The following is a 27,114-nucleotide window of genomic DNA, read 5'->3' on the forward strand; positions in this document are numbered from 1 at the left end:
TTTTTTTGTTTCTATTACCGTAATACTGTATGTCTTGTATGTACAGTATTTGACTTGTATCATTATGATGTAAACAACAATGGTTGCCTGCCTCATAAATCCCTAATTTCATCCATTTGCTCTTGATGCTTTTCTAATTTTCATTTCTTATTGATACTAAATTTGATTGATTTGAAAATCACATGACCGTGCAAAATATGCTGAATTGGGAGATTTATGAGGTTACATGAATGAATTACTGTATACAGGGTACTTGTATATAGAATACAATGATTCTAGTTGGACCTACATTTATGTACCTGTACCTGAAAAATATTTTAGGGCCCTTCTATTCTTTTCACATGCAAATTTATTTTTATTTTATCAACATTTTATGGCCATTTTTTATTCTTGCCATAGGTTAGCTGCAATTATCTGATGGCAGCTGTTGATTAATACTAGAATGGAATGCCCCAGCTCACCACTGCCAACCCAGGGTGCCAGCCCAGAAAATGCAGCAGAGACTTGAGGATGGGCACAGCACTGGTAATCCATTTGCCTGACGGCAACTGGATGCCTTTCCTAAAGTCAACCCACAAATCATTAATATCACCTTTTTTGCTCATTCAAGCCTTTATTCACTATTATGCAGGGTGGCTGTAATTGAAAGCCATCACACTCACTCTTCATTTGCATTCTTTCATTCTTATTACTGTAATAGATGTGTCCTGTGCTATGACACCCCTCCTCCACAAGAAGACCCCAAATGTCTGTCTGGTGTAGACCTATTGTTTTACACTGATGAGTATCGCCCATCAATAGCATCCCGATCCCCAACTATCACTTAAGGCAGGTTTTTTTTCTTTTTTTTTCTTTTTTTCTCTCCCGTTGCACTTGACCCTTGCTATTCGCGGGGGTTAGGTTCCACGGACCCCCGCGAATAGTATTAGCAGCCATAGTACAGTATTGGATGTTTGAGATACTCAAGTCACCCATAAACACAACCATAAAGGGCAGACCCGGGGGGGGGGGTTGTCCTTGGGGTCCGGATTCCCCCCTCCCTTTTCAACAGAAAATTCCAATATTTTTTCTTTAATACAATATTGTACTCAGGCATTTTTGAATAGTAAAAAGTTATTACTATTGACCTCAGAATATCTCCTAATATCAAGTGCGCATGGCCTCAAAATGCCCATGATATTGGTCAGATTTAAAAAAAAATTTCTGGAGGGGGCTTACAGCGCCGCCCCCCCAAAAAACCCCAACTGGGCGGGCTCGCTGCGCTCGCCATGTTCCTCCACCCACAACTTCTTGGACCCCCACTATTGATATTTCTGGATCTACCTCTGCTATATATGGTATTTCAGAAAACATTAATAAAGTATTGAAATGGAAAGGGAATTGTGTGTGTGATGGAGTAGGGTGGGTGGCTGGGCGGGCTGTACCCAACCCCTTTATAACAACAGTATGTAAGTATGCCAACATTCCCGTATTGATTAGTTTCATTTGGTGCCAGGTTAAAAAATCATTATCATAAAATATTTAACTTCCTAAAAAAAAAAAAAATAACCCTATATGAGTTATTGAGTTTGTTTACATAGGCAGACAGCTGACCAGCCAACAAACCCCCATGTCTACCTGTCTAGTGTTGTTTACGTATTCATTTATATATTTGTGTAATGGTGTCACCCAGAGTATGATATGAGAAGGGAAGGAGCCATTTATGTAATATAGAACTACTGTACTATAATTGTTTTTGTGTCCAACTTTATTATGGTATTATCATTGTAGGTAATGAACAGTGAATGGCAAGGGTGCACTGTACACGCATTGCTCCTTTTAGGTCATTCCCTTTCCTTCCTACCTTCTACCTCAGATATGTTTTACCAGTCTTTTATTCTTTTCCATTTGATATACATGTATTGATATGTATTATAGTGGAATAGTTTAGTTGTATAGACCCCTGGAACTGTATGAGAGAACCAAGATAACGGAATGCAAAGAAAGAGATATAAAAGCAGTCAAGGTTTGCTTCAGTGGAATGGACAAAGATTTTCAGATTTGCCCTATGAGGGGGGCTACATTATTGGGCACCCCATTACATCCTGTGCAAGGCAAAGCACAAAAGCATTTACAGCACCCAACTGGGAAGCATGCAGAGTTCATGCTTACCTTCTTGACTCGTGCATTTAAGGACGTAAGTGCCTGAAGGCCATGGATTATGTTGGCAAGTTACATATAGTGACAAGATGAGTGTGTGTGTGTGGGGAGAATTCTTGATAAAATACATCTGTTTATGGCAAGTCCCTATTAAGTCAAGTGCCAGGCCTGTCTGTAGGAGGAGAGGGTGATGGATGAGGACTGTGCTGTGCTGTGGTAGGATAGGCATGGTGGGGGTGGAGGGAGGCACATAGGCATTGACAGTATTAAGGAACAAACCTTTTAGTGGGTGTACAATGCCGTATGTCTGTAGTTGCAGCGGCGAGGAGGAGGTTGATGGGGATGTCCTTCCTGATGGAGATAGTAGGCATATTAAGAGCATGGAAGATTGGTAAAGACTATCTTGATTAGGAGAGAATATGACGGAAGGAGGGGGAAGCATTAGCTGTGAGGGGATGGTCGTCCAAGGAGCAGCAGTGTTTGTAAATGACCTGAAATTGGCACCAAGTGTTTTTGGGGGATGGGTTAATGCTAGGTTGTGTGAAGCAACAGTGACATGTCAGGCTTATTATTTAAAATTTGAATAACAACAAATGGCGGGAAAGTGTACTGTATGTATGCTCTTAATTATGATCACCCTACATCATAAAGGCAAATGGCTTAAGAGAGTGGAAAAAAATAAAAGTTTTCCAACAAAGTACTTGTTTGAATTTCATGAATACCGTATTCACAGTTTTTCTGTCATTACACACATTGCTCCTTTTTGGTCATTCCCTTTCCTTCCTGCATTGTACCACTGATATGTTTTACCAGTCTTTTATTCTTTAACATTAGAAATGGATTTTTTCTGAATTCAAATATTATTGAAGTTGATGCAGGAAGAACATCATGAGTCTTGTTTATACATATGAGTCAATGAAAACACAAAATAAAACTTATTTCAGAAGTAAAATGTTAATGAATTTATGTGAAGTATTGCATTGGAAATATATCTTTCAAAAACACCTTTTCTTTTCAGAAAAAAAACATCAGATATCAGCACTGCAGGGTCCTGTAATTCAGCCAATGACTGGGTTCTCAAGATTCACTACAGCAGGAGGATATGTAAATGAAAAACCTCTCTTCTCTCACTGCTTCTGTTTTGGAAGAGGTAATTGCTGTTATTGTACCAAGAAATTATTGCATCAGGGTGCAAAACTGGTAAAATTGACAGTGCTGTAGAGAAATACCTTGGTAGTCTATATAAAATCAATTACTGTACAGTATAGTGATATCCAAAAGTTTGTGGGTTTTGTTTATACTGTAGAAGTTCCAGTGAATTGTGAACTACATACAGTACAACTTCCTTACAGCTCACCCATATAAAAGCAACCCATAAATGCAACTTAATCAGAGGTACTGTACATTGTACACATAAGTCAGACAAATACACCCAAAGTTATAAGAGTATTATAAGTTTTTGATAACTTCTTTCAGATAGTTTATGCTATTAGTGATAGCCATGTTTCTCATAAGTATTGAGTTACAGTATAGAATGCTCTTTATAAGAACTTTATATACACTTTCCAAATAAATGACAGGAACTATGTAGTACTGTACAGTATACCTGTGAACTTTTAAACAAAATTTAATTGCTTTCCAACTTTCAGTCAGGCCGTTACTATTGAAGGTTATTCCAATAATTTCTGATATCACTTTCAGGTGAGTACTGTATATTAATTATAGTCCATCAAATTAAATTTATTGAAATTAAAGTCTCCAAACTCTTAAAAGAAATTTGATATAAAAGTTTGAGATTAAACATACGGTACTGTACACCATGCATAAGAAGTTTATAAAAAAAAAATTACAACACAAAAAATTCCTATATCAGCATGAACTTTATCATATTATTTAATGAAGTTTACAAAGATAAAAAACAAAACAATTATTTGGTGATGAGAGAGAGTTAAAGACACTAGGTGTTATCTTGTAAACATTGAACTTTAATCTAATCATAGCTTATCTACTTACTATCTTATCTGTTTTGATCAGTGATTAATTAGTACTTCACTCCCTGCACACATCGCCAGTGGTAGCCCCAGATACTTTTAGGGGGGGAAGGGAGGGGGGTGGAGAGAGTGAAATTTTCCTCCAATATAATGGTCCCCCCTAAATAAATGGGTATTATAAGAAAAGAGAGCATGTCTGGATGAGTTTTATGGCCTCAGTGGTGTAGACTGTCAACAGATTCATGGACTACAATTCCCCAATTATAGGAAAATTTAAATTTCCTAAAGCTTCTTCACAAACAATGAGTTATGATTGATTTTTTCTTCATGTGTAGAGGCTGTACAGGTATTTTATTTCTTCCAAAAGTATTTATTCTACTGCATCCACAATTACACATCTCCATTTCCTGATAAATCTACTTTTGACCCACACAAGTGTGGAAAATGGCTGTAAAACATTGATGATGATGACCATATTTCACTTATATTAAGTTTAAATTTTATTGATATTCTTTAGCTTGTCACAAGAGATTAAAATAAATCCAACCGAATAGTAGATTCAGCTAATGCCGAGAAGGTCAAGTTATCAGAGCTGGACCAGGCTGCTGTGTGTTACCTGTGTGAGAATCACTGGAGTTATAGATGTATTGGCAAGGAATATTTTCTGATACATACTAATCACTAAATAAACACACACACAGACTCATCTACTATACAGTAAAACCTCGAATAACGATGCTAATGTGTCCTCCAATATTGCGGTTTAAGGTGAATCATCGTATAATGAATCATTAATTACTATTCAAATAAGCAATAATAATGAGATGCATTCCCCATTGTGACCTTTTCATATCTTTTGTGTGGCTTTTTACCCTCTTTTCCCCCCAAAACAATAAAATTAATGAAAAATTAAAACTAAATTCTTTAAATAATGTTTATGAATGGTCCTTATACAATATAAATCAATAATAATAAGGTCACAAGAGGAGATGGGATGCCATTGTTGTTGTCAGTCTTTACATCCATAAGAACATAAGAATGGAGGAAACTGCAGCGGGCTTATTGACCCATACTGGGCAGTCCCGTTTACACCCAACCCCTATTGCTCATATAAGCATCCAACCTATGTTTGAAGCTATTCAGCGTATTCGAGTTAATGATGATATTTGGTAACTTGTTCCATTCATCCACTACTTTGTTTCCACACCAGTGTTTACCTATTTCACGCCTAAATCTAAATTTGTCTAATTTAAAACCATTGTTACGAGTTCGCTCCTGGTTGGATAGTTTGAGTACCTTTGTAATGTCCCCTTTGTTTAGCCCTGACTTCCACTTATACACCTTTATCAGGTCGCCCCTCGCTCTACGTCTCTCGAGGGAGTGCAAATTAAGATGCTTTAACCTGTCTCTATACTCAAGGTTCCTAATGCCCGGGATTAGTCTTGTCATTCTCTTCTGAATTCTTTCCAATGATTCTATATCCATCCTGAAATACGGTGACCAGAACTGAACTGCGTAATCCAGGTGTGGTCTCACAAGCGCAAGATACAGTTTTAGGATGACCTCGCTAGTCTTGTAACTAACACCCCTTTGTATGAACCCAAGTACTTTATTAGCCTTGTTACGGGCAAAAACACATTGTTTACTTGGCTTAAGGTTCCTACTTATCATTACTCCTAAATCTCTCTCGCAGTCGGATTTCTCTATGGCATCATTGTTCATCTGGTATCTGGTTTCCCTGTTTACATCTCCTATACTGAGTACTTTACATTTGTCCACGTTGAATTTCATCTGCCATTTTTCAGACCATTCGAAAAAGTTGTTTAGATCTTCCTGTAGTTTTGCGGAGTCCTCGTCAGATTTAATAACAAGTCCTATTTTAGTGTCATCAGCAAATTTACTTATGTTGCTGTCTATGCCGATATCTATGTCGTCTATGTATATAATAAATAATAATGGTCCAAGTACTGAGCCTTGGGGAACTCCACTTGTGACGTTGCTCCAATGGGACTTAGTGGCGTTAATGCTCACTTGCTGTTTCCTATCCTGTAACCACGCCCTAATCCATTTAAGGATATTACCTTTGATGCCATGTGCTTCTACCTTTCTAATTAGTCTTTTGTGGGGGACTCTGTCGAAGGCTTTGCTTAATTCGAGATATACCACATCATAATTGTGCCCCTTGTCCACCGATTCAAAAACCGATGAAAAGAATGTTAATAGATTAGTTAGACAAGAACGTCCGCTTGTGAAGCCATGCTGGGAATCATTGATCAATCGGTGCTTCTCCAGGTGATTTCGTATAGACTTTGAAATGATTGCTTCCAGTAATTTGCCTACTATTGATGTTAGACTGATTGGGCGGTAGTTAGAGTACAATCTGTACTCACCCCTGAAGATGTGAATTACACGAAAGCGCTTGGGAACTTCGTGTTTTCTTCTTTCCTTGTGGTTATCAGCATATACCTAGATCATGCGCACCTACAGTGATTTACTTGCATATATATATATATATATATATATATATATATATATATATATATATATATATATATATATATATATATATATATATATATATATATATATATATATATATATATATATATATATATATATATATATATATATATACAGTATATATATCCAAATTATTTACCTGGTACCTCTGTCAAGCTAAATGAAAGACTTTGAATATATACTATACAGGTAGCTGTCCTCTTAGTTGATCAACTATTTTATATATGGTCATTAGGCAAATAATATTTGTACAGTTCATGAATACTGATACTTTACATTTACTTATCTAACCTCAGAGGATATATACTGTTATACCTTCAAAAGCTACACACATGTGAGCCCTACACCCAAGAAACTCAGGTGATCTTTCTTTCCAGTCACAGTCCTGTGTTTTGTCGATGGAAGTACAAACCGCGCGATTCGTTGGTATCCTAGCAACACTCGATTAAGACACAAACGAACAATTCATCGACAACTATTAACAAGGCCATCGGTCGACACCAAAAGAGACAAAGTAATAAGCGGAAGCCATATACACATGGATGTGGTAAGTGCAATAGACTGATACCTCTCAAGTGATTGACACCGTATTATAAGTTGCTCAAAACCGGTACCAAGTTATGCATACTTATATCGTTATCTGGTTATGCATTCTCAATCAGGAATTTAGTAGCAATAAGGTAAATTGGCAACAACTAAAGTGCGATTGACCGTTACAATGCTAATCGGCAGTGTTAGCGTGACCACATAAGGGGACAGACGTGCCCATAGGTGCTCTCGACTTCCCGATCGTCCCACAAAGGTCCCCTCAGCCGGCAAGTTTTTGCCAGCATGGGGGGTCGACATAAACGTCCCAGAAGAGGCTCTCTCATGGACGCAGACATCTCTGATATGGATGCCATCACCAACTCGCCTGGTCATACTGAACTCAACACCCTTCAAGAGTCAGACCCCAGTGATTATGACAGTGACGGTAATGTTTCTATGGGAAACACTAGCCAGAGTGGAGACACTAATACCACAGACTCTATCACCCTGCCCTCTGCCAACCATAAGCTTAATCTACACTTCTCCAAGGACTCACTGAAAACTGTAGAGGACTGCTTTAATTGGATGATGAAGTACTGCAGACAGCACGGACTCGACATTTATTTCCGACAAGGTAAGAACCGGAACTTTGTCAAGTGTCAGACTCCTAAGGTCTATGAAACATTGAGTACTGTTGGCTTTGATGGGGTCGTCCTGGTGCCTCCCCCCCCCAGTAGACGTGGATGAATGTTGCCACATCCTAGTGAAACGTTTCCCCTTATACGCTGACATCGAAGAAGGCGCGTGACTTTAACTTTAGTATACTGAGTATACGTCGCCATTACCGGGGGAGAGTTCCACAAGCTGCTGTCATTGTCAAGTGGAAGGGAAGGGAGTGCCCAACCACTGTGGATGCCCACCCACTCCTCCCTCCACTGTACGCAGAATTCTATCACCCCGGGCCTGCATTTTGTGTTTTCTGTTCTCATTGGGGTCACACCTTCACTGCCTGCTGCCGACGTGATCGTCCCAGATGTCGCTTCTGTTCACATAACCATAACTCCGCCGCCTGTGCCCAGAAAATCAAAATGTGGGCTATGTAGTTGATCCCAGGTGATGTAACTGTGGCGGCCGGCACAATGCTGACTCATGGCAATGCCCCAATCGCCCGTCTGTCCCAGGGGAAAAGCCTCCCCAAAGGCTGCATCTACCACAACGCCTCCCTCCCCCCAGTCTACCGGGGCGCACCCCTCTGTGTACCCTCTGTCTCCAGCAACACCTTCTTCAACAACACCTGCCTCTGCCTGGCCTCTCCTGGCTACAACACAGCAGTCCCGGCCGTCTCCTAACTCAACTAGTACTGGGCCCCCTCCCCGTCTCTACTCTGAAGCTGCCAGGCCTTGTGCTCCCACCGGTGCCCTCCCACAACCCCCTGCCAGTGACATGACACAGATCATATCCCTCTTCCAAGAATTTACCAACCGTATTGAAAAACTCTTCGCTACACTCTGTACCACCATCTCCGACCTACTCTTGCCATCTGTTGCCACCCAGTCACTCCTCTCTTCTGGTTTGACACAAGCTGGTAGTGCCTCTGCTAACGGCCTACTCCACCGCCGGCGGCTTTCACTACTGGTGTAGTGCCTACCGGGCCTGCCCTGGTGTGTCCTGCTGCCCCCGAGCGAAGTCCTACTCCATCTTCACGACACTTGGTGCCTCAACCTGTCCTCCACCCACCGCAAGCCGCGCCTGCTACTGTGTCTGTGCTGTCTCCACCAGGGCTACCTATTGGACCTGAGGACACCACCCCCGGCTACCTGTACCCCACCGACATGTCGACGCACACACCATCACAATTACACTAAAAGGTGTGTCCTCAATGTTGTCAATGCCTATGTGCCTCCCTCCACCCCCCACTGTACCTGCCCCACCACACCATATCACCTCCACCACCCCCACTGTACTTCGCCATGCCTAGTACATTGGCATCCTGGAGCCTGGCCGCACTGTTTGTAAACTTTGTGGTCAACCGATTCTCACACCCTCTTTCACCACATCCTCATTTGCCCTATGACCTCCTCCTACAGGTCCCCAGCCGTTACCAACACCTCTTCCCTCCCTGACCAGATATCCCTCCTCCTAGTGACAGGCCTGGCACTTGACATTATTAGGGACCTGCCACACTTTGCCATAAACAGATAAATTGTACCGGGAATTTCCCCCCCCCACACACGCATCATTCTGTCACTTTATGTGACTTGCTGACAAAACCCATGACCCTTCAGGCCTTTACGTCCTTAATGCATGAGTCATAAAGGCAAGCATGAACACCGCATGCTTCCCAGTTGGGCGCTGTAAACGCTTTTGCGCTTCACCTTGCACAGGATGTAAGGGGGTGCCCAATAAACTAGCCCCCTCGTGGGCAATCTGTAAAAAAAAAAATCTATACGATCGGCTAACGAGTAACGGCTCGATCATGGGGACCACTTGTAACGCGGGTGGTGGAGGAAGACGAGAGGATGGGAAGGCACCTTAGCCAAGGTTAGGGTTAACTATTGATCCTCTAGCTGGCTCGTTACGGTGCTGGCCCTAGCTATAAAGAAGGATGCTGGGTGCTGACCCTAGCTACAGGGGAGGATGCTGAGACCATGGATGATGAGGATTTTTTTTTCTCACCACATCAGTTTACTAGCCGCAGTGTTAGTACTGGAGGAAACCTCACTCGTGTCCAGGCTCGAGCCCTTGAAGTTTGGTGTGAGACGCGCTGTACCACTAACACGAACAGTTACAAGGGAGGATCTTAAATAGTAAGGTTATGGTATCTATAGAGGGGAGGATGTGTGATGAGCCTAGCTAAAGAGACTCATGGGTGCTGAGCCTAACTAGAGAGGAGACTCATGGGCGCTTGGGTGGTGAGCCTAGTTTAAGAAAGACGATGCTGAGCCTAGTTTAAGAAAGACGATTTTGAGTAGAGTTTAAGAGACGATATTAAGCCTATGCCTATCTAAAGAGGAGACGGTTCTGAACCTAGCTAAAGAGGAAATTGCTGGGCGCTGAGCCTAGTTAAAATGGTACTAGAGAAAAAAGAAGCATACATAATGTACTCACAAAGATTATATCAATATTAGAATAAATGGGCATGAAAACAATGAACAAAAGCAGCAATATACGCACTCCTCACTGGTGTGCACATATACCAGATATTTACGTCCAAGTTTCTTATATTTCGCTCAAGTAGTTCTTAAACGCGTGTAACTTTGTGGAGGGCTTAGACTAATATATTAGTATTCGTTACCATGATGTGTACTCTTTATTTCTTGTATATGCGATTAGATCATAAGTTCTGTAGTTGCATGATACGAAGGTTGCATTTTTTGAATTGTGTGTAAGTATTCATTCAAGACATGTAAAGTTGCTTTACCCTCTGAATTATTGTTGTACATATTTTTTTCTGAACAGTTATCCATGGGTTGCCTGTAAGTATATACTGTATAGTGATTCTAGAACCGGAAATCAACCATATGTATATGCTATTGCTTAGCGACAACTTGTAAATATATGAGGTTATGATATACGATTTTGTTTTATAAAAATTGCATTTGAAAAGCTCACGCCTAAATATTATATAGTACTCAATGAACTAAAACGTGTGAGAATATCGATCCTCAGCGATGACGTCACAGGCGAGGTGTAAGGCAAGCGAAAATTCTAAGGTACAGCAAAATCTTTTAAAGGTAAACAAATGTTTTAAAGTCAAAAGTTCGGGTTTTTGCAACAATATTGCAGTATAATATTATAAATTATATTGTATTGTATATATTTTTTTGTAATTTACAAAAGAAATTTCAATCTAAGAGAAAAATCGAGTCTGAATTCTTGTTCCAATAATAGGTTTTTCCAAGCGATTGTGGCCGGGTTTTCGCCTTGCCACGTCAGTCCTTGGTCGTTACTGCTGTCGTTGATATGAACACTGTCGATCCTATGATGATTTTCCGTTTACAACATTAGTGGATATCAGTGGTAAATAACTCAGTTTAGTCATAACTTCTTGCTGCACTAGTAGTGAAATAATATCCCAAAAGAGTTATTCTTCCGAAAAGTGAATGATGCATGATGCCTTAGGCACTGATGGCGTTTCGTCCTTTGGCTACCAAGAAGCTGGTCTCGATATTATAGATGAATTGAAACAATTAATATAGTAGCGTCCCCTAAAACACGTAAAAATACTTGTAATATATGGAGTTAGACAGGTAAAAGAGCATAGATAGGCGGGGTCCGACCTCATTATTTGTCCTTGAACTAGCGCAGACTTGTTGACGTGATTTTATATTTGCTTCTTTATCCCTCCCTCCATTTTTGTTCTTTGTACTTGTGCCTAGTTTTCTGTAGAAGTATTAATCATTATGAGCCACTTGGTTGGAAGTTATTTTGTGTGTATGGGTGAGTAATATAACTTGTGTAATGTCTAACGCGAAAGTATTGAACATCCAAGTGCTGGTAGCCTCGCGCCGGGTCCCTGGTAGGGCGGCCATTGCAGCTGGTCATGGCGTCATGTGGACAGCTGCACTATAACTCGACGGATTTTGTAGCCAGCGGCGGGTACGAGGGTATCAAAGACCAGGCAGGAAGATCATTTAACATCAGAGCTTCCTCATTGTCTCGAGAACAATAGTATTTATTCCCTGCCGGATGCTTAAAAAGCCAAAGTTTGGAACGTGTGAGCATATTTGATTTGGCAATCAAAGTGATGCCTCCGCTGAAGTATGTACGTTGGTATGTTCAGTGCCATGAGGCCTTCCATGGAGTGATCCTATTACCTTCATAACATGACATGACATTTATTCAACATATACACTGAAGAACAAGCGGATTGGAGACAAGTTATCAATGTGGTGACGTGTGAATTGACAGGTTCGGGAACCTGTGTTATATGTGAAAAGGTGCTCTATGACTTACTCGATTTTTCTCTCTATTTTCCCCTATTCATCTATTCTCTGTTCTTTATTTCTGCTTGTGGTTAAAGAGTTATGGTAGGGGGAGGTTCGGCTATAATCAGCACACCCCGTCCCCTCCCCTTGTCCCCCCTCTCCCCCCTTCCAGCTAGCCTCGCACAGCTGACATCCCTCCCCTCCCCCACGTATTACGCCATCACAAGAAAGTAGTATTTTTCATCACCTATACTGACGGGTGAATGATTATTACTTGTGTGATGGGAAATAGAACCCTTGGTACTATAAATCAACAAACTTTTGGGTAGAATTTGGGTGAATAGCTTTTATATATTTATAAAATAGTAACGTGTTGGGGTGTGGCGCCTCCCGCACGTTATATTACGATTTAAATTAAGAATTAGTCGCACCCTTCTTGGTAATTGTTCTTTATTCTTCAGTTGCGTTACTTGTAGAATAAAACATCGCTAATGGCTTATAAGATTAAACGGAAACCATTTTGTTGGTTCATCGTTTATGCGTTGTTAAAATTTGTGGATTAGTAAAAATGCTTTCTTATCGGTAAACTTTTTAACTCCCAGATAAGCAAATGGCGATCAGAGGTCAGTGTTATGTTGGCAGTAACCTCACAATCATGACTGTGGAGGGCTGGCATCTCGTGTCATTGCTGTATGTTTAATATTAGTGAGAATTTTGATGATTTTTTTTTCACGTTTGATATAACCCGTTGCCATAGCACCGAGGGATTAACAATGGTGGATCGCGTCACGTTTCTAATAGTAATGCCAGAATTTTAGTCGAAAACGAACCGTTAAATGAGGTAGCTTGACGCATGTTATAATTTATAATAGATGTTTCCGAGGAATGTAATGACATTACAGTAAGATAGCGGTGTTACTTGTTAAAGTGAATTTTACTTTCTGAGGAAGAAAGAGTAGGGCATAGAACATAGGTACCTTATGGTTGTGGTTTTGTTCACTTTCAGTGTTTTTGTTCTATGTACTGAACTATGCCTACATTTGGTGTTAATCGCCATAATTGTGCTGCACACCTTGGCCCACCGAGGGCTTAGGAATTTGCGAAAATACTAGCGATTTTGTACCTAACTTAAATATTTTATCATGCTATTGAATGTCACTTTATGAGTACAATATGGTTGCTTCGGTTCAGTTAGTAATGTTTGTTGAACGTTAACGGTAATGCCCTAAAAGTTTTATATATTGTATAAATGTATATGTGTTTATCTGTAGTTATCATGTGTTACCTGTATGAAGTATTTTTTGACTGATGTGAAAGCTCAGCTCGGGAATGCAATCACAATTTGTTCAACTTTAAGCGGTTTACTTAATACAGTATATGATTCACAAGCATAACCAACGATGGAAAATCTAATATTGTGTTCTAACAAATATTATTTCTTGAATTTCGGTTATTAGTTTCCCTAATGTAAATTAGACCAATATTTCTCCTGGTTCGTTGATTGCTTTTATCCGTATTATTTCAGCAATTTATTGAGATTAATGTTTATTTCTGTAACTTGGGCAGTACATGATCCAGATTCTTAGAGCTCCATATACTGATTGTTCATCGTAACTGAAGGTGCGAGAATGCACGAAAGTGGCTTTGTTAAAACTACGCATTTTCTTTTCCGAAAGGCTTTATACCCTAATTTTGCTCCTATTTCGTGGAACATTTTTATATTTGACTTTCTTACATCGGCTATCAGGTAAACTCATTATATGGTACGTACCTTAGATAATCTGGTTTTCCAGAATAACCCGTATTTGAGGAGTTTCGTAAGTGTTCTAAATCTTAAAGGTGAACAAAGGCTACAAATAAAGTTTAAACAAAGAATTGGGAACTTTGATAGTGATGACATTTTTTGTTTTGTAATATTTTATTCTAATATTGCATTGCATACCGATGTAACGATTAAATTCTGCATCGTGGATTAGTTAAGGATGTCGAAAACACTTCCATCGCATTTTTTTTGCTATAAATTATAATTGAATATATGCTAAATACTTCCATGGAGTCTTTGGTGTCATTATTGAAGCGTATAATATTTTGATTCTTAAGACACTGATAAGAGCGTGTGTGACTATTATATTATTGTTCAGAGAAAGGAGACTTTTCGTAAACTTTTGAACCAGTCACGTATATTTTTAGCTGTTTTTCGATCGTATAGATGAATTTAAATGGAAATATGTGGGACCCACACAATGACGCTGAGTGGGGGAAGCGTATGGGCTAACCTAAGAATGTTGGTCTCTTTAATTATTTGATTATACTTGTTGTCTCAGCCTGTTCTTACCCTTTACTTTACTTATTGCTTTGTCTTGCACCACTCCCTGCCATAACCCTCCTGAGGTTTCTGTACGCCTTAGTATATCCCCTCAAAAGTGGGCTAGGATTATTATAATTTTAAATTTACTTATAATTGGGGCGTATTCATATTTAAGGTACTTGTACTCATATGTTTTGTTATGAATGTTGTGACTTCAAAGCGTGGTGGTTAATAGGATATCTTTGAATATTGTTGGCTTCTTTAAAGACCTCAATTCACGTGTAAGTTTGTGGATAATTTAAAGCTTACTTTATACTTCCACTTCAAGAAATACTAGTACAGCATCATGGATATATATATATGTACAGTACATGCTGATTGTTACAAAATTGGACTTAATATGAATACCGCACTACAAAGGTTCAGCTTCCATTAACTCTTATTCTTGTAGTCACTCACAGACCTTTAAATTTGTTGAGTGGCTAAGTTAGGAATGAAAATTTGCTTAATTTTTTTTCCGGATTTATAATAAAACTGGACTTAGAGATTGGTGAGAATGTGTTGAAATTTTACAAAGGTCACTTGTCCCATGATACAAAGATTAAATACCATTCTGTGTGGAATATTTACGTTAACAAGTGCCTCTTTATCTAGAGATATTGTTATTTGAACGAGATTGGAAAATAGTGCAGATAAGCCACGAAATCGTAACTACCCCAGATTTCAACAGAAAATGCGCACTCCTCCTTGGATTCTTGTGACGTAACACTTTTTCAGAGTGTTTCGTTTATCGCTTCGCTGATTATGGTTTTATATGCATTCCTTAGTTTTTTTCTGATTTGGATTATTGGCACCCTTCTCTATTTGCTTATATTTCTTTCTTCACTAATATGATTTGCTCTTTTTTGTTACAACTTGTCTTGAATTTTGTTTTCTATATACTACTGTACATCTGTTTTTGCTGTTACATTTTAATCCAGTTTTATTTGGCTTACTTTACCTTTTGAGTAGTTTTCTATAGTCTCAGCTATATTTCTGTCAATATCTGGTGTATTACATGTGTAGTTTTGTTATTTTTTAGCTTTCTTTAAGGATTATTGTATGCATGTCCCATAATTGATACACCCATTCTGTTTCCCAATACACCTATTCTTTGGCTCAGTGATACACCCATTCTGTACCCCATTGATACACCGATTCTATTTCTCATTGATACACTCAATCTATTCCTCATTGATACACCCATTCTGTGTCCCATTGATGCACTCATTCTGTACCCCATTGATACACCTATTCTATTTCTCATTGATACACTCAATCTATTCCTCATTGATACACCCATTCTGTGTCCCATTGATGCACTCATTCTGTACCCCATTGATACACCTATTCTATTTCTCATTGATACACTCAATCTATTCCTCATTGATACACCCATTCTGTGTCCCATTGATACACTCATTCTCTGCCCCATTAATGCAACTTTTTTTTCATCATTGATTCACCCAACATAAAATATGGATCTGGGGGAAGACACTTCCCGGGGTCATTTCTTATGCTCGAGGTTCTTGGAATGCCAGAATGAATATTTTTTTCATAGTTTTAATCATTCTCAAATAGCTGTACAGTAGTCCTTTTCTGTCAAGTAAATTTCAAGGTGGGTGATTTATTCCTGTTAATGATTGGACATTTGGTGTAAATAATGTATGCCGTACTGTATGTAGAAAGTTGACTCGTTTGTTTCTGTTTAATTAGTTACCTTGTTCTCATTTTTGTTGTTCTCTGCTTTGTATCCTACGTTTAAATTTAATTGTTTTCTTTGTTGTTCCCCAATGAGTACAGTACATTTAATTTTAATCCTTTGTTATTTTGCATGTAATTTGCTTATTTTCTGTTCCCTATTAGTACCTGTACATTTAATGTCCTGCTTTTCTTTCCTCAATTCATGTTTAATTTCCTTATTACCTGCCCCACAATTAATACGCTTGTTTGCTTTACTCTAATTACAGTAGTATATACTGAACGTATAATTTACCTTTGTGCTGTTCCCTCTTAGTTTTGTACCCTTAATTTACTTCATTGCTCTCGCCAGAATCATGTGCTATTTTTGTACCTCATTTTCCTTGTTCAGTCCTACTCTCAGTGTATCATCTGTTAATATCAAGTGAATCATATCAGTGTAAATAAAACCGGTTATTCATACAAATTGTTCCATCTCCTTTCTCCCTACATAGTTTAAGTATTCATATACTTTCCTCTCCCCCATGTTCATTCAATATTCTGTTTACTGTACAGTATTTGCTTTACATGCCAGTATATTAAATTGGAGGTTGAAATCCTTGGATAATTCTAAACCACAATGTCTCTATGGTAATATGTCAGATTCTGCATAGTTTCCAAGTTACAATACATTTAAGATGTCTGAGAGTGAATTTGGTGTGAAACTCTCTCCCCCCTGTAACTGCTTTTATCTCATTCGGTCGTACACGGTTCCTGTCTCATTGCACCTGAGTCAGCCATCTGTATCACGCTGTACTGCTGTACATAAGACATCTGTGAATAAACTATTACAAAAACCTAGGGGTTTTCACATCAAATTCACTCTCATTAATGCAACATCTTAAAATGTATTGTAACTTGGAAACTATGCAGAACTTTTATAGCTTGGAAATAATAATGTTTAGGTTTTTTATTCATGGATCTCAGTTTGTGTTGTACAGTAGCTTTATTATGTTTTCATCATAAATGTTTAAAATTGGGAAAATGATTTGTAATCACCCAGTACGTATACAGTACACTACTGTATTGTTAACTGTCTTATTTAGCATTGTCATGTACCAGTTGATCCTGTCTGCCTCACTGATTGGCCCTGACTGACAAATATGATACAGGTTGACAACCCTTTATCCGAAATTCTGAAAACCGAAAGTTTTTTTTTGTGGAGCAATTTTTTTTTTTTTTTTTTTTTAAACGGGGGATTAGCCCACCCGGGCATAGATCACTGACCCACATCAGGGCCTGGGGCGCGAAAATATAATAGTAATACTAAGTTATAATAATAATAATTATTCATAGTAAATAAAAATTTTAATAAAAAATACACAATACTGATATTAATAAAAATAATAATAATAATAATAATACTGTAATAATAATAAAATAATAATAATAATAATAATAATAATAATAATAATAATAATAAAGAAATACAAGAATGATAAAAAGATCAGAAGTGAGAAACACGACCTAAACCAATGAATTATTATTATTATTATTATTATTATTATTATTATTATTATTATTATTATATATAATAATAATATTTCCACCCCAGGCTAATGTGGGTCAGTGACTTGTGCCCGGTAATAATACACGTGTATATAATATATATATATATATATATATATATATATATATATATATATATATATATATATATATATATATATATATTTATATATACACATGATAATCAACGACCTCACCAGCCAGGATTCGAACCCTCGACCTACTGGGTGGGACTAGGGAATGCTACCGACCAACCCACAAGGACACTAAACGCACTAAAAATGAAGTATATATATGGTACCTCGTGTTTCATACCAGCTGGATTCGGTAAAATACTACTGACACCACATACAAGGCACGGGCAGTTCCCAATGAGGTTCACGGCGCCATCAGCTCGATGAACAGGCTTTGTGTGAAATATTACAGAGTCTAGGACTGCTTTTAGTGTCCTTGTGGGTTGGTCGGTAGCGTTCCCTAGTCCCACCCAGTAGGTCGAGGGTTCGATTCCTGGCTGGTGAGGTCGTTGATTATATATATATATATATATATATATATATATATATATATATATATATATATATATATATATATATATATATATATATATATATATATATTTCATGTAGATCCACAATGAAAACGTGGATAAGATAAATTTTGATAAAATCACATTGGGAAAAGGGAAACAACGGAGCACCTTAGCTTTCGTCTTTATTCTGAAAACCGAAAAATTCCGAAATGCCTCTGGCCCCAAGGATTTCGGATAAGGGATTGTCAACCTGTATACGCCTAATAATTTTATAAGTAAAAAAAGGCAATTGTGCCCTCTGTATGCTTCCCTGTTGAGCACTGTAATAGTTTATTACTTTGCCTTGCACAGGAAGTAAAGAGGTACCCAATAAACTAGCCCCCACAGGGCAAATTCGGTATCAACTAATGCAGCATATTCTTCATTGGCTAGTGTAGATTGTTTACCTTCCTCTTACATGTATATAATGGTCCCTTATTCAGATTTTCCCTTCATCCCTCAGTGCAATGGAGGAGAATCAGCTGAGCCTCATGGAAGAGGAAGAAAAAGAGGATGGAGAGCTAGAAGATGGCGAGCTGGAAGACGATGAGGGGGGGGATGACCTCTCCAAGAATCTGCCCACCTCTCCCCAGTTGGGTCACGAGGAGAAAGGGGTCGAGGAGATGAAAGTGAACATGGAGGAGGAACGGCTGGAAGGAGAAAACAGGGCTGGATTAGAGGTGGACATCAGAGAAGAAGGGAAGAAGGAGAGGAGAGAGGTGAGAAGAATTAAAAGTTTGAGAAGATAGAAAGGGGGAGAGTTTTGCATGAGTGAGGAGTAAGAAGAAGGGAGAGTCTTGGAAGAGGGAGGTGTAGGGAGAATTTTAGGAGAGAGTTGTGGGAAAGGTTAGAGAAACAGCACACAGCAGAATGTAACTACTACAGTATATAGTATTCATAATTTTGTATTCAAACACCTTCTTTTCCTCAAAAACAGCTTGAATATGTGTTGCTAACCCAGCCACACTAAACACAAGGCCTTGCAGTTATACACTTTGTTCACAACTCAGTTTGTCTTGAATATTTTTTTTGCATTTTCTCAATGAATGGACATCAACACTGTTTTCATATCATATAGCTCCAGGGAGTGAATGGATCTTTTGATGTTTCTTGAAATGCTGAAGCCAGTCAGCATTTTCTCAGATTTTTTATTTCACTTACCTGTTGAAACATCTCTATTGCTTGAGCATTTGGAATGAGATTACTTAGACTAGTAATCACACCATTGCCTCTTTGAACTACTGTATTACATACCATAAGTATGTCTAAATCTTTTGTACAGTAATAGCTTTTTGCATTATTTTTCTTCTTGCATCATTGCATACATTGCTCATCAGATCTCATATTTTATCTTAATTTTTTTAATATTGTACAGTGCAAATTATGCAAAGAAGCACTGAACTCTTCTAGTTAAATCTTGAGGTGACTCCCCTTCCTCCAGTTTAGCAACTATTGTTTGCTTTTCTTGTAATACCACATAATTCACCATCCCTTTTTTTATGGTAGCACCACAAAAAAAATATAAGGTTCATGTTTATTGGCCATAGTACAGTAACTATAACACAGTACAGTATACAAGCTTCAAGGTATAAATAATGTTCGCACTACACTTTACTGATGGTTTTGTTTCAGTGCCTATAATGTAAATCCAGTGTTAGAGAAGGAAGAAAAAAGTGATTGATCTTATGAAAAAAAAAAAGTTCCTTTGACATGGCATCAGTCTGTCTGTGGGTGATTAGACAGCACATTAAATAAACTAACCAAACCTAGTGTAAGTAAACCTATTCTAACATATTCTTCAACGTGATTGAAAACAGAAGAAACTGTATGCTCCATGTGGACATTCAGTATTTTTTAAAAAGTTTTCAATAAGATTTTCTTTTCTTTGATACCATACAGTATTTGCATTTTATTAACTGAAACAAACACATGGGTAAAATTTTTTAGCATTATTCTTATTCTGTTCTGTCTTCATATGATTTTTTAGGGGTAAAATTTAAATTTCTGTGCATAGTTTTATATATCAGATATTCCTTTTTTATCAAAACTTATAAAAATTAATGTTGTTGCATTTATCAAGATCTGTTTAAATCTGGGAATGAAATCTAGACATTTAATTTTTGGTATTGAGTAACCTACTACAGTACAATAATTGAATCTCACTTGAGAGGCTTGATTTGGTTAGATTGGCAGTTCATTTTACAGAGCATTAAAAAAAATTGTCATGATTATGCTGAAAGATTGACATTTTAATTTTTAATATCCTCCACAAGGAAGATATGGATTAAAAATTTGACCTATTGCAGTACCCTGTTCAGTGCTTAATCAAAGAACCTTATAACCTGACGTTTTTTTTATTCATTCTCAATTGATTTGTATAGTAATTTTGTCTATCCATCTAATCTTAAGGAAATGATTTAATAATAATTCCTTCACCTATAGTCATTATGGATATGATTGTTTATGTGTTGCACAGAGTAAGGAGGAGAAGAAGAGAAAGCATAGAGATGATGATGAGGAGAAGGAAAAGAGAAAGAAAAAGAAGAAGAAAAAGAAACATGTTAGTAGTGAGGAGGAAGATGAGGAAGTACCACCAGCACAGAAGGTAAACAAAATGTCTTTTTGTTTAATTTTGTCACATGTTTTGAGCATAAAACAGAACAAACTCCCTCTGTACAGTAGACTCTTTCAGTGTTGTAAGCTTACAGTGGAACATATACCTTGTGTTGTAAACTTACGATGTTGTGAGTTTACTCCAGAACAAACCTTTCATCATTTGTAGCTTAAAACAACTAATGCAATTTTGTGTTTTAATGAAAGGAAAACTGCTTTTGTTTTGACTATACAACATAACAAACTCCATTAGTGTCTTGACCTTGAAACAAAACAAAATCTTTTCAATGACTTGACCTTACAACATCATAACCTTTTACTGTTTTGATCTTACAACATAACAAACCCATTACAGCATGTTTTGTGAGTTCCCAACAGAACCAACTCCTTCAGTGTAATGAGCATACTGTATGACAAAAGTCTTTGTAATATTGTTGTTGACTCTTCATCACAAAATATTTACGGTATTGAAAGTGTAGGAAACAATGTACTGTATATTTTGTGATTTATTTTTTTTTTATGAAAATACTGCATTTGTATCATAGTTGTGAAAAAACTTTTGGTATACAGTAAACCCTTGATAGTTAGCAGGCAGCTACCAAACAGGGAAGTACTACTGCCTGGGAAGCTATTGGAAGCATAATGTGTAATCTATGGTAGACCCTGCTGCCACATGGCATCAGGAAAATTGTGACCAAGTGCCAGGTTGCTGATCTGACTTTCTGCCTCATTTACACACAATTGCAGGGTCTCAATTGTTTCTCTTACTATTGACAACACAACATACATATATTGTTTCTCACTATATTGATCTTTTTTTTTTTCATTTTTATATTTCTTTATGGTTCTTTATTATTATTATTATTATTATTTTATTATTATTATTATTATTATTATTATTATTATTATTATTATTATTATTATTATTGTTATTATTATTATTATTATTATTATTATTATTATTACATTTTTGCCCCCAGGCCCCGATGTGGGTCAGTGACCTGTGCCCGGGTGGGCTAATCCCTTTAAAAAAAAATGGGGCACTGGCCTTGCAGAGTTATTCCAAATTACGACTTATTGAAGCACTTCCCATCCTACAAAAATATAACACTAAAAAATTATCGACCCATATATTATGTGTACAGTGGTCCCTCGGTTAACGAACGCCCTGTTGATAGACCCCTTCTGTGCCCTGTTGACTTGTGTTTATTTAGCTAGAGACACATTAGAAAAATAGGCATGGGCATCAAACATTAATAAGAGTAATTTACTTATTATTAGCTCAAAACTTTACATATGTGAACAGAAGTCTTAGCTGTTTATTGTGCTGCAGAATCTCAACAAATGATTTCATTAACTCGTACAGGTATATTAATTTCATAGTTTCTCCTTCCACCCAAAAAGTAAGTAACATGATTAATTAAACTTCTTTATATTTTTAAACATTGTTGATGATTATTTTTTTTTAAGTTTGCATTTTTACCGTCTTGCCACATTTAGGTAATAGACTTCCCATTTGCATATTTTCATTGCCCCAGCCTCCAAAAATATAATTGCAATTTGCTCTTAATCTCTAATAATTTTTATCCTTTCTTTTTAAACAGTTTGTTCACCGTAAAATTATACCTCCTGCTTTTGATGGCAATATGGGTTTTGATGCTATGCTGCAACAAGAAATGATCCTCAGAGGACGTTCCCCACCTCCGGGAATGATGGCATATGTTCCACCTCCTGGGCCTTATGGTGCTCCACATCCCATGTTTCGGGGACGGCCTGTGTCAGGTATGTGGGTTTGAAGATCATCTAAAGCCTCCACACCCAGAACCCTGAGTATTGGAATCACATTTCAAAGGGATGAAATCTGTTTTTTTTTTTTTTATACTTTATGATGTTTCCATTAGTTAAGACTATTTTATCCATTTAAGAAGAAAAAGTTTGTATGTTTTTTTTATATATGTGAACTCCCCATGTTTAGTGTTCAGTTGGCTAACCAATTAAGGAGGAGATGTATCTGACCTGCCGGGCTCAGGTTTTAACCAGAAAAAAGGATTTTAGGATCAGTCGTAAAATTCAGGTCAGTTGCCCCAAGTCAGGCAGCTCTTGTAAAAGCAGCGAGCTAGAAAAGTAGGAGGGGATCTTACTGTTAAAGCATCAAAGGTTCAGTAGACATGAACCCCAGGTGAGGAGATAACATGATTACTAAAGTAAGGAAGGTTTAGTGAAAAAAACACTGATACTATAACTCTTCCTGACCACACAATTTTTCAGTGTTATCCTTGGACATGGGAGGGAACTTTATTAATCAATACCCAATGCCTCCTGTAGCATGCATATTACCGTTGCTGTCAGAGCTGGGTAGTGAAACTGGCTTCAAGAATTTTGTTAATCAGTGCTGCTCAGGACAGTTGAATATGGTGAAAATGCAAACTGGGACTAGAGGTACAGTACCCAAAAAAGCAAAAAAAACAAAAACAATCGGTGCTTTTCAACTTCATATTAAACAATTAAAAAAAAAAATTTCAACAAAATACTGGAAGTGAGGCTAGAGGTTGAACAGAACATTAACAAACAGTCTTAAGAATTAGTGAGGAAATAAGACAGGAAGGTTGTTATGGATGTAAAGGGAAGAATGTGCCTTGCAGCACAGTTTGCTAATTAGGAACAGGGAAAGGAAGGTGTTTTTCTGAGAAAGAGATAGTGGAAATTAAAGGTACAGAATGCAAAGGAAGCATTTTATCGGTATGTTGCATTGAGAAGAGTGGCAATGACCAATGACAGTGTGAAGAGTACCAGTAGTTTAGTGAGATACTACTTATCTCACTATTTCACCCTTTAAATTGAGGCCAATAGTCTTGATAAATGTCTCCAAGTGAAAATGGTGCAGGTTGAAACTCTATAGTCTGGCACCCTGTGCCGAGTCACAGAAATGTTTTATGGCCATTTTCCATGCTTGTGTGAGCTAACCACAATTACCTCATATCAGCTGTTAAGACTACAATTTCTTGCAGCCTCTCTAGTTTGATGCTTATTCCTTAGATTGTATCAGCTGCCACCTTATGTATCCTTTTTGTAAGTAGCTGAACTTGGATACATAAAAAGTTTGTAGTTTGCAAAACCCAAATGATTTTTTCCCCATTTATTTATAAAAATATACTGTGCACACTCAATAAGGAGAATACCATAATTAACACTGTAAGCTGTGAGTGTTAGTTAAAGGACGGAGCTTAACTGGGATAATCTTAGATCAACGTTTGGCTCTTGTGAGTGTCAAGTGATAACTGGGCGAGGAGCGGGCCCTAAGGAACTGGGTTGGCATCCTTAGTGACGCTACTCTGCCAGTGGAAAATTACCAATCACATGTTACTTGTGTGACCCTCACTAGCTCATGGAAAATTATGGGGGGGGTGATAGAATTATATAACACAAATGTATTTACCCATATTTATATAAGTGCTACAGTACTGTCTAATAGACAGGGACTAATACAAGATCATATCTCACAACTTTGCTCCATTTCATTCTTGGCATATTCATAATTCTTTTTCCTCATTGTCCAAACTCATGCATCTTTTGATTAAGATTCCCTCTAATTTTTTACATTACTGAATGGAATAAATTTTGTTTTGTGTAGCAAGGTAATACTGTATATGGATTCGTGATGGCAATGGAACATTATCTGATATACACTATGAGACGATATCTTTTGTTGCAAGCGGTGTTTTCCAATGAGTCTCGAGTACTAGTGTTGGTCGTGGATTTCCAGCAGAATACACACACACTGTGACTGCTGTTGATATATTTTCGCTACATTAATATCATTATATGCCAAAAATAATAGATGGCAACCTCACAGATACAGGTACTAGGAAGGCAGGCCTACTAACATACTGCAGGAATCACAATTACCGGTAGTGATCAGAATATTCGGAAAAATTCATCCATTGTGATTTGGGACACATTGTATCGATGAGAAAAGGGGCCAATACTCTTTGGGGAGAGTGCACAGTAAATAATATATTTGTTTTAAAGTTACCATAGATATGCAAGAAGTAGAAATAATAAAAAAATAAGGAATATTTACCAGGGTGCACTGCATAAATTGTCGATTTACTATGAAAAAATTATGTCTCCGTCACTGGCAATATTCATTGCTAGAAAAATTAAGTTCGCAGCACTTGAATGACTGTTGTGTGGCCACTCAGGCATGCAGCTTAGAAGGAACACTGCTCTTGACCCATTCTCTCCTCATGTGGGCTTCTGGGTCCCTAGGCTGGCCATAGACCCTGGACTATAGGATTTATGCTGTCAGCGTCAGAGTTTCTTCTTAACCCTTAAGCCCCGGGTTAGGGTGCTACTGGCAGTACCCCCCACGCGGGGTTAAATCGAGAGAAAAAAATCATTTCCAAAATTAATATAAAAAAAAACGGGAAAATAGGCTGACGTTCTGGAACGTCACCCGGGGCCTAAGGGTTAAAACTTGCTCTCTGGCGGGTTCTTGCGATGAATACATATGCATGGTTTGAACATTGTAACTTTCCATTTTCAAGATATTTTGCAGGCATTTATTCACAGATATGAATGACAATGAGCATCCTGCTTATGTGGTCCAATTGATGGGTGTATTGAGTTGTTGGTGTTACATGTGATGCCAGAGTTAGAGGAGGATTCTCAAGAAAGGTTAAGCTTGTGATATGATTTTACTTGACATTAGCTCTGCACAATTTACAGTAAGCCCTCTATTTAAATTTTTTACAAGAAATTTTCTGTCAAATTGGGGAACATATATTGGTTTAGATGCATTAATTCAATAAAATTCTGTTTTCAACATCGAAAATGAAAAAAAATGATGCAAGCAAACAACCTGTACTTTGGGTAGCATTCATAACAATGCACAAAACCTACCATTCTCAATGCATACCCTGGCATCAGTGTTGACATCAATGCCATATTGGTTAAGTCCCCAGTGAGTTTTATCTGTTAAACCATGGCAAATCCATTTAGTTTCTCAGCTGTGATGGTGAGAACAACATGTGCAAATGCTGTAATATAGGAAAATTAATATGCAAAGCTGAAGTGGTGGTTGATATAGAGCAATTGTTCGTGTTTGGATTGAAGATCATAGTCAGTGGAATGTGTCTGTGACTTTATTGATTATACAGAACAAAACATGGTTTATATTATGTATTTAAATGTATTTTTGTTGCATAATATTTTTGGGGCTTTGCAAGTTTTGATCAAAAGATGCCCTAAGAAAAATGTATCCAAATTTTTTCCTTCAGTCAGTTGAAAAATAGGAGTAAATCTACATTGTTTTGTCAAATGAATATTTTCCAGCAATACATTCCCCAATGTAAATAGTTGACTTACTGGTATATTTAGTGATGTGTCAAAATGAGAAATTTCCCCAAATTGCGACTTACTTCAGGGAAAGAGATTAATTTTAAAACGGTTACTTACATTTTATTATTTTTTATAGTTTGTATATGAATTTCTTGTTCAGATTATGACTCCTTTGAATCTGGCTCGGATTCCGAAATGAGAGAACGCCATGGACGCCGACCACGACGTCCTAACAGAAGATTCAGAAGATCTCGTTCCAGGTCCCGATCACCTTCTCGCAAAAATGAAGCAATTTGCATGTATTACATGCAAGGGAGTTGTCAGAGAGTAAGAATATATGCAGTATTTTATTTTAATAAGGCCAAATAGAAATGATTATGGTCTAGATCTGACTGCCCCTAAATATAGTTGTGGCCTCATTACAAGCTTTCTTCTGGGGGACTGGAAATACGTAGAGGAAAATGATGCGTTTCTAATGCATGTTTTCATTGTACGGGTATTGAAGTTCTTCATTTAGAAGTCATGTGACAAATAGATTCAAATGGTATGGGCAGTAGTACCTTTAGTACATGCCTCATTTGAATCTATACAGGGTATTTCTTCATATTTACCTGTTACGTTTATTAACTCTACATAAAGTTTATGTAAGCATCTACAGTAGGTTGGCTCTATAAATGATAAAAAATACTTTTCTTGACACCGTGTGCATTAAAACTTATTTCAAATTAACAGTCGCCCAAAGGTCGGACAATGCTGAATTTTGCTTTTGTAATGATGACCTCCAAGTCTGTCATATAGATAACTGTTTCTTGAGGCATCCTATTAAATTATTTTGAATAACAAAGACAAGTGAGACATTTCCATTTAGAAATGGTATGCAGATGTTAAAAT

At 37.5% G+C, this 27,114-nt stretch overlaps 1 protein-coding gene across 1 annotated transcript; it reads left to right on the forward strand.

Annotated features, from left to right (window-relative positions):
* Nucleotides 1–11,482: 11,482 nt before the first annotated feature.
* LOC121860626 (protein suppressor of sable-like) lies at nucleotides 11,483–26,550 on the forward strand (the record flags this gene model as incomplete). The annotated part of the gene is given in 5 exon segments (XM_042357881.1): nucleotides 11,483–11,951; nucleotides 18,734–18,989; nucleotides 20,747–20,875; nucleotides 22,488–22,665; nucleotides 26,384–26,550. Coding segments are annotated over 5 exon segments (756 nt in total), but the record flags the coding sequence as incomplete, so codon positions are not given.
* Nucleotides 26,551–27,114: the final 564 nt, after the last annotated feature.

Source organism: Homarus americanus, unplaced genomic scaffold (genome assembly GCF_018991925.1).
Source record: "Homarus americanus isolate GMGI-L3 unplaced genomic scaffold, GMGI_Hamer_2.0 scaffold40248, whole genome shotgun sequence".
NCBI classification, from domain to species: Eukaryota; Metazoa; Arthropoda; class Malacostraca; order Decapoda; family Nephropidae; genus Homarus; species Homarus americanus.